The sequence below is a fragment of the Rhineura floridana genome, chromosome 5 (assembly GCF_030035675.1).
Source record: "Rhineura floridana isolate rRhiFlo1 chromosome 5, rRhiFlo1.hap2, whole genome shotgun sequence".
NCBI lineage: Eukaryota > Metazoa > Chordata > Lepidosauria > Squamata > Rhineuridae > Rhineura > Rhineura floridana.
Genome location: NC_084484.1, coordinates 168,219,768 through 168,232,668, shown reverse-complemented (window position 1 = coordinate 168,232,668; position 12,901 = coordinate 168,219,768). Strand labels below are relative to the sequence as shown.

General features: G+C 45.5%; 2 protein-coding genes across 4 annotated transcripts in view; one reads left to right on the top strand and one right to left on the bottom strand.

Annotated features, from left to right (window-relative positions):
* Positions 1-5,336, bottom strand: part of FAM76B (family with sequence similarity 76 member B) — a 31,153-nt gene extending 25,817 nt beyond the window's left edge. For 2 of the 3 annotated variants that reach the window (XM_061628780.1, XM_061628781.1), the window contains exons 1-3: positions 4,590-5,335; positions 1,478-1,542; positions 75-129 (exon numbers count right to left, since the gene is read on the bottom strand). In XM_061628780.1, the coding sequence (XP_061484764.1) occupies positions 75-129; positions 1,478-1,542; positions 4,590-4,748 (279 nt within the window). In that variant the 5' untranslated portion in view covers positions 4,749-5,335. Of the gene's footprint in view, positions 1-74; positions 130-1,477; positions 1,543-4,589 lie in introns of all 3 variants that reach the window. The other variant, XM_061628779.1, reaches the window with a different exon arrangement.
* CEP57 (centrosomal protein 57) overlaps positions 5,282-12,901 on the top strand; it is a 29,457-nt gene continuing 21,837 nt past the window's right edge. Inside the window, exons 1-2 of the mRNA XM_061628778.1 lie at positions 5,282-5,708; positions 11,427-11,589. Of these exons, the coding sequence (XP_061484762.1) occupies positions 5,649-5,708; positions 11,427-11,589 (223 nt within the window). The 5' untranslated portion in view covers positions 5,282-5,648. The remainder of the gene's footprint in view (positions 5,709-11,426; positions 11,590-12,901) is intronic.

Below are 12,901 nucleotides of genomic sequence, written 5' to 3'. Positions count from 1 at the left end.
GAATGGTAAGTCTCTGTAGGCCTCTTAACTACCAATTCAAAAGCCTGCAAAAAGAGATATAGAAGTTAACTTACCGTTCCAAATTGCTTCACATTTTGGGCACATTTCTTGCATATTGTGTTAGTTTTGCTAAATGAAGAAGAAATTACATTCAGACTTCCAAATACTTTGTTTACAAGAAGTTTAAAATGCTACTGTAGAAATGAAGCAAGCATGCAAACCAGTTTTTGAATTAAGAATGCATTCCTGCAGGCTTTCAAACAGAGGGGTCTAAAGTAGACAACTGGAAAAAACAACTAATTCCTAGCTCACAGAAAAAGAATTGGCTAGTTGATTTCATTATAGCACAACATGTGACTCAGTCATACAGGAATTCATGTCTAAAATTGAAAAGATATGCAAGGTGATATTTAAATGGATTCTAAGATGTTCTGAAATTTAAAGCAAACTTTCATGTCAGACATCATTAACCAATGAAACCCCTCAAGGGCTTCACTAGGAATTCCTTTTTTACTCCATAGTACACTAAATGACCTGGAAAATAAGAATTGAATGGTGTTACTGAAATCAGTTGACTGCGCTAATTGGGAACTAAAAAACATTTAAACATACCTCGATAGGGGCATGTCAAATGGTGAAAACACAAAAGGGAAGAAACTGGCACTCCGATAAGGTGCCCATCACCAATACAATAAGGTCACGAATTAAAGAAATAAGTTGTGTGTACTATATGAGAAAATGCTAAAAACTTTAATTTTGGAAGGGCCCTGAGGGAGATCATGCATGGATGTTGGGGAGTAAGCTATAAAGGGCTAGGTGACCAAAGTAGGAGATGGTGTTACGACACCGAAGTCCAGCAGTGACCAGGACACAATGGCTACAATGTCACTGGATAAAGAGCTAGACGGGTTCTAATTCTGATACTGCTGCTGATCAGGGGACCACAGAGGCTGGCAGGAAGATGCCAAACTACCAGGCCCACAGAACTGAAGCCAGGACCCTTACAGGTGCCTTCTCCTGGGCCTAACAGAGCACATCCTATGCTAGTTTGCCACTCCAACAGCACAGGGAGCACACCAGGCAGAAGGCCATGGAACAAAGGATAAGTACACATCTTCAGGTCAGAGGATTGGCCCTTTAAGAGACACTTAGTCCTCCAAAAGGGGATGCAACTTAGGAGAGGTGGGTCAAATGTAAAGGTTCAAAAGGACTCAGTTCACTTCTAACTCCTGCTGGACCAAGTTGCTCATTAGGGGCTCTCCTTGATGCTGCCTTGCTCTGTAGGCTCCTTCGGAGGACTAGGGCAGATAGGCAACCTTTTCATCTATATTTACTTGTTGGGCTGGACTAGACACAATTCAAGGTAAGGTGTACACAGAATTTGGCTGACAGACACAAGCATGAGATTTCTGGGGCCTATAATGGTTTCTCAATAATAGTCTTTAATTCATAAGTGTGAAATATGGAAAAGGCTTACCTCTCTTGTTGAAACTCTGATCGACAATAAGTACATTTTACCATAGGATGAGCAATGCGACATTCCTAGAGAAAAAAATGTCAAAACTGTTTTACTACAGTGAATCTAACAGCACTAGAAATTAATCTCATTTTATCTTAAAAATAATATTGGAAATCATTAAGATCTGTTGCCTATAACATTTATAAATAAATAGTTTGACAGGGTCTGAAATTTAAGTGTTAATAGTTCTAGAAATCTAATCTGTCGAAGAAAGTGCACTTTTCTCACAACAACCTGAAGTCACAAACTAGTAAGTCAGCTTGAAAATTTGCTCTATGGACATTCCATTGTACTCCCCATGTCCAGGTTACAGTTGTTTCAAGCACCTTGCATGGCTGGAATTTTTCTCCCTTCTCTACAAGGCATGAGAATTCCTGATCTGACTTATTATCCAGTCTATATGTCACCATCAGAAGATATGTAGATACCCAGTATAAGCTACTTTATGCTGGAGGGCAAGCCAAATTTAAGAGATGAAACTAACAAATAACTACAAAAATATGAAAATAATTAGACAACTATTACACCCCCCATATCTTGATTGCTGATACTGTAAAACAGAGAGGGGACATATGTGGGCCTCCAGATGTTGCTGGACTACAACTCCCATAATCCCTGACCATTGACAATGTTGGTTGGGGCTAATACGAGTTGCAGTCCAACAACTTCTAGATTGCTACAGGTCCCCCATCCATGATTTAAAACTTCTTAGGAAGCAATTCATAAATGAAATCAATTAATTTATAACAACTTAAGGTATGTTTTAGTCCACATACTGCCTTCATGTTGATTCCAACTTATGGCGACCCTATGAATAGGGTTTTCACGAGGCTGAGAGGCAGTGACTGGCCTAAGGTCACCCAGTGAGCTTCATGGCTATGTGGGGATTCGAACCCTGGTCTCCCAGGTCATAGTCCAACACCTTAACCACTACGCCAGTACGTCCATTGTGAGAAACAATTCCTATTTAAGTGATACTTGGCTCAAAACCCAGGAGGTAGATTTGCTAAGAGGTTCCACTTCTACAAATAGCCTCTAGAAAGCCTAAAGCTCTGTATTTGTTTAAAAGTCTGGCGCCTATGAAACCACGGCACTTTTTAGTCTTTTGATACTGTGGGCTCATGCAACAAGAATTTGTCCCATAATTGGGCTGTATCAGCCAATGATCTAGGATGACTTCGTGGTTGCCTATGAAAGGTTATGGTACCCCTTTACCATCACTCACCCACCATGTTGTGACATCAGCACACTGTCTAGCAGCGATGGAGATGTGCGCAATTATTCAGAATGGGAAGGGGGGAAATACACAATACTATCACATGATATAGAGAAAAATTTGATATAATGACATTCTGGGTGGCAGTCTCATGTCAGGCATAACAAATCTGTTATTTCTCTGCCTCAGGGCCATTTAGGTAGCAAACTGGGGCCTCCCAATGAGTAATCTAAGAGAAAACCTGAACAACATTTACCTGTATGTTAATTACGTTGGTATTTGTATGTATGTCACCCTGGGATTTTTTTTTATTCAAAAGCAGCATAAAATCCATGGAGGCTCAGATTTCAGCAGTGAGCCGGGCAGCCTGGTATCAACTACACCTCATACGAAGGCTGCAACCCTACCTTCCTGTTCATCAGCTCCCACTGGTGGTACATGCCCTGGTCACCTCTCGATTGGATTACTGTAATGTGCTCTATGTGGGGTTACCCTTGAAAACGGTCCGGAAATTACAACTTATACAAAACGCGGCGGCTCAACTACTTACGAATAGTCGCCGCCGGGATCACATCACACCAGTGTTGTTCGAACTACACTGGCTTCCAGTTGTCTTCCGGGCCCAATTCAAGGTGTTGGTATTAACCTTTAAATCCCTATACGGTTCCGGCCCAGTTTATCTAAAGGAGCACCTTCAACACCACCAATTATGCCGCCCGACACGATCAGCCACACAGGGCCTTCTCTCAATCCCGCCGACAAAAACAGCTAGATTGGCGGGAACTAGAGAGAGGGCATTCTCAGTGGTGGCCCCCACCTTCTGGAACTCCCTCCCACAAGATCTACGGCACGCCTCTTCCCTTAATGTATTCCGTAAAGCCTTAAAGACCTGGCTCTTTCAACAGGCCTTTGGGATTTCCGTGGAAGGTTAACTGCTATGATTAAAATGCCTCTTACCCTGTTTAGTATTGCTTTTGCTGCTGCATTATTGTATTATTGTGTTTTATTGTACTATGTTTCAATTGTTTACATGCACGTCGCCTAGAGTGGCCATTGGCCAGATAGGCGACACATAAATTAAATTTATTATTATTATTATTTAATTATACATGTTCTGCTGGACTTTGTCTCTAAGGCTGCAATCCTATACCCACACACCTGAAGAGTTAAGCCTCACTGAACTTAACGGGGCTTACTTTTGGGGTTGATACAGATCCCCATTCCTTTTTCATTAAGAACATAAGAAAAGCCCCCTGGATCAGGCCAATGACCCATCTAGTCCACCCTCCTGTTTTCAGTGACCAACCGCATGGGAAGCCCACAAGCAGGACCTGAGCGCAAAAGCACTCCCAGCAACTGGCATTCGGAAGCATAAGGCCTCGGACACTAGAGAGCACAGCCTTATCCTCCATGAATATCTGGTATTCAGAATACGGGTTTTGATTGCACGCGTAGCGTCTATAGGACTGTCAGCCCGAAAACAAGAGCTGTTTTACGGATCTACGGAACCTGCGCTAGGAGCCTTCTTGGCTAAAAGGGGGGGGAAGGTAAGTATGAATATTTCGAGTAAGCAATAAATAAAGGATGGCGCTGCCGAGCTACCAAAGGGCTCCCTCCCTTCGATAGCCACGCGACGCGTCAAACCCTCCCTGCTTTTCGAGAGCCAACTTTCGCAGCCCTGTTCGGGCAGCCTCGTCAATGCTCAGACCGAAAGCGGGAGCCTCCCGTTGAGTACACGGACATCCTCTCAACTCCCTCCCGTTCGGCTCGGCCCCAAGGCGCTTCCTTCCATCCCAGCCTCCTTCCTTCCTCTCTCTCCCCCCTCACACCCCGTCGGCCTTGGGGGAGCGGCACCTTGCAGAGCTGCTGTCCTTGGGAGAGCTCCTCGAAAGGGCAGCGCTGGTTGCACTTGGTGCAGGCGTAGAGAGCCGGAGCGGCGGCGCCGGATCCGCCTCCAACGACCGCCGCTGGCGCCACGACCGCCGCCCCGGAGGCCCCGGATGTTGCCGCCATCCGATTTCCTCTCAGACGCGGCCGACCGATGGGGAAGGAATCAACCACAGGCAGGCGCACGAACGAGACAGACAAGCGACCCCCTCTCCTCCGCCCGTGGCCTCCTTCACCGCTGCCGCTTCTTCCTCTTCCTCTGCTTTAGGCCCCGTTTCTTCCTTGGGTCGGCATCAACGTCCAGGCCCTTTTCCCCTCTTCCTCCTCCTCCCCCTCACATAAGCAGAGCGCGAGCGAGGGAGCAAACGAACGGAGCACAAGCCTTGGCCTTTCGGCCAATCAGGACCGCGCGGCAAGGCTGTCTTCAAACCTCACCGCCCAATGACACGTCAGGCGCGCGACTTCCCTCCCTCAACGTCCTCGCGTCACGATAAGCCAGACCAATCAGAAAGCTTGCCCCTCACTCCGCACCCTCTTTCATTGGCCCGGCGCCGAACCCTTTATATGGTCTTCAGAGACGAAGAATGACGTAACACGCCTTCGCCTTCTGTCTACGGTTGCTCGTGAGGTTGCGCCTGCGCAAAAGGGTGACAAATTCAATTCACTTCCTTTTCTGTTTCCCCATCCTCGCACCTAAAGCTCCGCAACAATTCAGATTCGTAACCTTGCTTCGCCTTGATTCGCTAGCTCTGAAAACCCCGTCCGATCTACGCCGACTACCGCCTCTGGTTTCCCATTGGGTGCGCTTGACGTCAATCACCGCCGCGGCTCTGTGACGCAAGCATGCCGAAAAAGGCAACGTGTGCGGGGGGCGTTGCTGTGAGCCACGCGCGGCGCGGTTGGCTGTTTCCTATGTCACTCAACAGAGCTAACTTCTTGGCGCAGCAGCGGTGTTTGTGGGACAGCTGAAAGAGAAGGTAGTGGCAGTAGGAGCCGCTGTCTGGGCGCCGCTGGCCTTAAAGGGACATGCACCCGTTGCGGCCCCCCTTTTACGACATGGCTGTGGCAGGGGACCCGGAGCACACGGTGAGCTGGAGGGAGGGACGTGGGGGAGCCGCCGAGACCGCGCCCTTCTTGGCTGGAAGGCCCTTGTTCTCCTTATTTGTGTGTGGGGTGGTAGTGGAGACGGCTCCTCTGTGTCGAGAGACAAGGCACTCTTCACATAACAAGGGGCACGCTTTACCACGAGGGTGGCTTCGCTTGGATTCTCCGTGTGTCCCTTGGCTCATCTAGTTTGATGGTAAAAACGTTAGAAGAGCCCTGCTGGATCAGGCCAGTGGCCCATCTAGTCCACCATCCTGGCCTCACAGAAGCCCATGGGAAGCCCACAAGCAGGACCTGAGTGCCACAACACTCTCCCCTCCTGCGGTTTCCAGCAACTGGTCTTCAGAATTATGCTGCCTCCAACTATGGTGCGTCTACTGAATGGTAGGGGCTCTCCAACATGTTCCAATCCCATTATCTGAGATCCCCCCTCCCGAAAATCTGCCGATTGAAGTGGAACCTTTTGCATGTGAAGTCTGTACTCTGCCACTAAACTGTTGCTACTCCACTTAATAGCCACCAAGGGGGATAAAAATGAGCGTGCCAACTACCTGAGAGCCGGAGTAATGTGGGAGTGAACCAGGGAGATATTTGTATTTTTGTTTTGTGCACGTGCATGTGTTTAATTCTGCCCCAATAATTTTTTTAACTGTTAAATAGATGTGGTGCAAGCCATTGCTCAGCCATAAAGATCAGCAGGTTGCTTTGGGCCAGTCGCTATTTTTCAGCTTTGTAATCTTCCTCACTGGGCTGTTGTGAGGATAAATGGGGGAGGGGGAAGAACTCAACTAGAACATCCTGAGACTCCTGGAGAGAGGCTGGCATATAGCATGATAAATCTTCCTTGAACTGTGGGATGCACTTAAATCAAAAGGAGTAAACCTACTCTCTGCCAGACGTTAGACTACAATTCCCATCACCCTCTATTATAGGCCATGCTGGCTTGGGCTAATGGGAGCTTTTGTCTGAAACATCTGGAGGACACCATGTTGGCTGCCTCTGACTTATAGGTATGTCAAGTAAAACTTTAGTTTTACTTCTTGCAGCAGTGTTTTGAGATTTGGTAGACTGACTGAGAGTAACTAGCCCAGGGCACAAAGCCACCCATCCATCTGCATGGTCTAATGCCCAAAACATCCCACCCATCCAGTGAGTTTCATGGTCCCTTCAGCTGACACACTGTCTGCTACATGCTACACTGGAGAGTGGTGAATCTTGATGTGGTGAAAGCATTGGCTTCCCAACTGGTGTCTACATCAAAATAAGCACATATACATATCTTTCTCCCCTATTAAACTCTTATCTCCATATTAAACAAAAATGCCATGGGAGGCCTATGAGTGGTAGATCACTGGTCAGGGATCTGAGTTTCTGTGCCATAGAGTTTGACAGAGCTAGGGGTGCCTCTTGTGTGGAACAGGAATGTTCTGAAATTGGATGCTTCAGAAACCAACAGGTCTTTTTGGCCAGAATGACAACCCCCTTGTAGAGCTTCCACAACTGCAGTCCTATGTATACTTATGTGGTAGTAAGCCCCATTGAACTTAATGGTCTTACTTCAGAGTAAAAGTGTAGGATTGCACTTTAAGGGTCTTGCCTTGTACAGTAGCACCCAGATCTCTGAATATCCTGAGGCACGGATACAGGGGAAACTATTTTCAAGGCTGGGACAGGAGACCCAAATTTACAAAACTTGGCATTTGTAATGAAGATTTAAGTCAGAAGATCTAAGTTTTCAAATACAGAACATAACCTCTAACTTTAGGGAGGAAGAGAGACTCTACGGTTGCTACTGTTCTCACCTTAGATCAGATCAGATGTTAGACTGCAACTCCCAGCAGCCCTGACTATCCTGGCTGGGATTGATGGGAGTTGGAGTGTAAAAACATCTAGAGGGCCATAAGTTAGCTACCACTGCTATATAGGCTTACTTGGGAGTTCAGTGGACCTTTTCTAAGTAAGTGTAATTACTGTAATGCGCTTTACGTAGGGCTACCTTTGAAGACAGTTCGGAAGCTACAACTAGTGCAAAATGCGGCGGCCAGATTGCTGACAAGGACCAAGCGGTCCGAGCATATAACACCTGTTCTGGCCAGCTTGCACTGGTTGCCAATATGCTTCCGGGCCAGATTCAAAGTGTTGGTATTAACCTATAAAGCCTTATATGGTGCGGGACCACGATACCTTGCGGAACGCCTCTTCCGATATGAACCGGCCCGTGCACTACGTTCTGCTACGAAGGCCCTCCTCCGGGTTCCAACTCACAGGGAGGCCCGGAGCGTGATGACAAGATCTAGGGCCTTCTCAGTGGTGGCCCCCGAACTATGGAACAGGCTCCCCGAGGAAGTACGCCTGGCGCCGACTCTGCTCTCCTTCCGGCGCCAGGTCAAAACCTTCCTATTCTCTGAAGCATTTTAAGTTACACTGATTTACTTTTAAAAATGTTTATTGTATTGGATTGTTGATTGTATTTTAGTATTATTTTGTTATTCATTGTATTTTTATGCTATTTTATGTTCACCGCCCAGAGAGCTATTGCTAGTCGGGCGGTATATAAATTTAATAAATAATAATAATAATAATAATAAGTGTGCCTAGGGTTGGGCTCATGGATCCATGCTCTAAGTATATTGACTGGGAATTAAGCACCCTTTGACTTTTCTCTGGAATTTGTATGATCATTGCTTTGTTTATATTGTCTCCATGTTTTCAAGGGCTTGCTTGATTGCTTCTGTAGAATATATCATTTATTAATAATTTCTCTAGTCTAGTCCCTGTCTTGTAAGTTCCCAGTTTTGTATTCCAAGAGAGAAAGTTAATCATAATGTTGCATAGAGACCAGTCGAGCAGCGTGCTGAAACTAAGCATTTATCACTTAAATTAGACACAAGTTGATGTGTATGTGCAGCAGGCCACAAAAGATGTATGTGCCATGTTGCCTAAGCCATTCACTGAGGATGTGTGGGAGGCAGGCAAAGGAAGGAGCTGAAAAGAGCTAGAGTGAAGGCTGTGTCATGGCAGCCCACCTGTAGCCTTGCCCACATTGACAACCCAATCCTGTTAATGTTTCATTGGAGGCAGCCCTTCAAATGAGACAAACAGAGAGATGTTTAGTAGCCTGTTTATCTGCATGTGCATCATTGGTAGTCTAAAAGATAGAACTACCAGCTTTTGTAACTTCCATGCCTGTTTGCCTAGATTACATCCTTACCGCAGGCAACCAGGCAAGGTTCTATCGAGGAGTTTGGAAGCTTTTTCTTCCATTTTAGCTTGCTGTGATATCCGAACCTGGACAGACCGTAGTTACTGTCAACTATGGTACAATAAGGCAACTTCAGACTGTGGTTTATGAAACTGACTTGTTTTGCTAAACTGTTGCTAAGATTAATCACAGAGTTCCGGCATTATGCTAAACTGTGGTTAATCAAAACCAGAAGTGGATGCTTCTCTCTTTGTGGGTACATCAGAGGAGAGGAAGGGAGGGCCACGAGTCCACGAGGCCGAGGTTAGCACAGGCTTATCCTTGTAATGCTAAACAAAGGTTTAGCATTACATGCAATACCTCTCCAAACTTGGGTGAATAGGTGGTAAAATGGCAAATGCAATTCAGTGATGCATTTGGGGCAAAAAAATCTTAGTATCACATATACGCTCCTAGGGTCTGAACTGGGGGTGACTGACCAGGAACGAGACCTTGAGGTCATAGCGGATAGCTCAATGAAGATGTGAACCCAGTGTACGGCAGCTATGGAAAAGGCAAACCCCATGTTAAGGATTATTAAGAAAGGAACTGAAAATAAAACTGCTGATATCATAATGCTATGATTTATTTATTTATTAAATTTATACCCCGCCTTATGGCCAAAAGGCCCTCAAGGCGGCTTACAAAAGAAAATGAACATAACGATACATCAATAGAACATAATACCTCAATAAAATAATACAATTCTCAAAATTAGATAACAATTCTCAAAATTAGATAACAAATAACGTTATTAAAGCAAATTATTGAGCAAGTGACTGCTAACCTACCTACTTACCTGGGGGTAAGTCCCAACAAACTCAGTAGGGCCTACTTCTGAGTAGACACAGAGAGTACTGCACTGCAACACTGCAGTATTGGCATTAAATCCCACTGTCCTTCCAGACAAATCCATATCCTCAAAATGGATATTGTACAGTTGGAAAAGGCTCAGAAAAGGGCAACCAACATCATCAAGGGTATGAGCAACTCCCGTATGAGGAAAGGTTGCAGCATTTGGGCAGAGTCAGAGGTGACGTGATAAAGTGTATAAAATGGTTCATGGCATGGATAAGGTTTAAGTTTCAGGACAGACAAAGTACTTCTTTACACAGCGCATAGTGAAACGATGAAATTCGCTCCCATAGGAGGCCACTAACTTAGATGGTTTTAAAAGAGAATTAGACAAATATATAGGATAAGACAATCAGTAGCCACAAGCCATGATGGCTATGCTTTGCCTCCATAGTCGGAGACAGCATACTTCTGAATACCAATTGCCGGAAACTGCAGAAGGGGAGAATACTCTTGTGCTGAGCTGTTGCTTGTGGGCTGCCCACAGGCATCTTCTTGGTGACTGTGAGCACAGGATGCTGGACTAGATGGGCCATTGGCTTGATCCAGCTAGGCTCTTCTTACGTTCAGTAAAAATAGCCAATATTTTCTAGTAGAAGCAGTTCACATTTCGACCCGCAAATAATTAGTGTTCTGTTTTCTAAATGATTATAAGTCTTTTTATCCTGCCCTTCCTCAAAGGGAGAGAAATGTGGCTTGTATGATCCAATTCTCTTTTTAGTCTCTCAACAACCCTGTGAAGTAGGGCAGGCTGAGATGATGCTGATAGCTGGCTCAAGATCATTCATTAAACTTGGTGGCTGGGAGGAGGTTTGAACGTGTGTCTGCAACCCTAAATACACTTAGTATGGCCCACTGAACATGGAGCTAGCTTCCAAGTAAACATACTTATGACTGTGTTGTAAATCTTAATGTACCACTCTGGCTCTTGTGTGAGCTTTTATTTATTTTAGTTTAGGTAACAAAATGTATATACCGCTCGATTGTAATAATACCTCAAAGCAGCATATATGAGCCATCCCTCTGGTTCTGACTGTATCTGCTCTTCTTGCCCCTTAACAAGCTTTCTGATTCTCTCTGTTGGCCACAAGCCATCAGATATCGGCTCTGTTTGGCTCCTTCTCTGAGTCACTTACTACATTTTTATCCCATCCTTCCTCCAAGGAGATCAGGGTGGCATAACATGGTTCTGTTTTCCTCCTTAACCTCCCAGTGCATCCTCACAACAACCCTGTGATGTTGTTATGCTGGGAGATAGTGACTGGCCCATGCCTTGTAAGTTTTTGTTTGCCGGCCTGGTCTTCTTCTGGAAGGAAGGTCGAGATATAAATGTAATAAATAAATAGGTCATCACGCGAGCTTCTTGGTTGAGTGGGGATTTGAACCTGGGTGTCCATAGTCCTAGTCCGACATTTTAAACACTGCACTACACTGGTTTTGTGTTTTCTGTCATGCTGCCTCTGAGGGCTATTCAGACAACTCTTCCTAAAGGCTCAGTTCTTCAGCAAACTGGTCTTTCTGTGTCAGGACTGACTAGGTGGTGGGGATGTGGCATCCTCTGTGACTCTTACACAGCTCAACTAGCCGTTTTTACTTGCTTTCAGGGTACAACTCTTCGCGCAAGTCACAGGTCGGCATCCTTCACAGATGGGCTTTCTTCAGCCGCTTCATTTACAGAGTATCCCAGGCACAAACCTTTCATTAATGCTGACTTGCGACGGTCACCTGCCAAGCCAGTAATTGCATATCCAGAGAGTAACAGCAAAGGTAATGTTTCGGCCCAGAGGAAATAGAACTGCCTTGGGAATAAGTTCTGGTTTGTATGTCAGCATGGAAGGTTCATACCTCTGAAATTAGTGTGAAAGAACTATCTTTTTTGGAGAGGGGGTCGGAAAGCTCTGTTTCTCTGTAACATCTGAATTGGGAGAGGCCTTGCAAGCCCTTGGCCGCTGCCTGGACTTGGTGGTGGGCTGGATGTTGTTGTTATGTGCCTCCAAGTCGACTACGACTTATGGCGACCCTATGAATCAGTGACCTCCAAGAGCATCTGTCATGAACCACCCTGTTCAGACCTTGTAAGTTCAGGTCTGGGGCTTCCTTTGTGGAATCAATCCATCTCTTGTTTGGCCTTCCTCTTTTTCTATTTCCTTATGTTTTTCCGGGCATTATTATCTTTTCTAATGAATCATGTCTTCTCCTTATGTGTCCAAAGTATGATAACCTCAGTTTCATCATTTTCGCTTCTAGTGATAGTTCTGGTTTAATTTGTTCTAACACCCAATTATTTGTCTGTTTTTCAGTCCATGGTATCCGGAAAGCTCTTCTCCAACACCAGATTTCACATGAGTTGATTTTTCTCTTTTCAGCTTTTTTCACTGTCCAGCTTTCACATCCATACATAGAGATAGGAAAGACCATGGTCTGAATGATCCTGACTTTAGAGTTCAGTGATACATCTTTACATTTGAGGACCTTTTCTAGTTCTCTCACAGCTGCCCTCCCCAGTCCTAGCCTTCTTCTGATTTCTTGACTGTTGTCTCCATTTTGGTTAATGATTGTGCCAAGGTATTGATAATCCTTGACAAGTTCAGTGTCCTCATTGTCAACTGTAAAGTTACATAAATCTTCTGTTGTCATTACTTTAGTCTTTTTGACGTTCAGCTGTAGTCCTGCTTTTGTGCTTTCCTCTTTTACTTTCAAATTTGTTTCAAATCATTACTGGTGGGCTGGATGAGGGCCAGTAAACTGGGTCTGAATCCTAGCAAGATGGAGGCGCTGTGGGTTGGTGGTTCCCAAGTTTGGATAATTGGTCAGTTGCCTGCTTTGGATGGGGTCGTACTCTGAAAGAGCAGGTCTGTAGTCTGGGGGTGCTCCTGGATCTATCTTTGTTGCTAGAGGCCCATGTGAGGTCAGTGGCTAGGAGTTCTTTTTAGCAGCTCGGCTGGTAAGACAGCTGCGGCCATTTCTGGACTGGGATAGTCTGACCACTGTTGTCCATGCATCGGTAACCTCCAGGCTGGATTACTGTAATGCGTTCTATGTGGGCCTGCCCTTGAGGTTGGTCTGGAAGTTGTAGCTG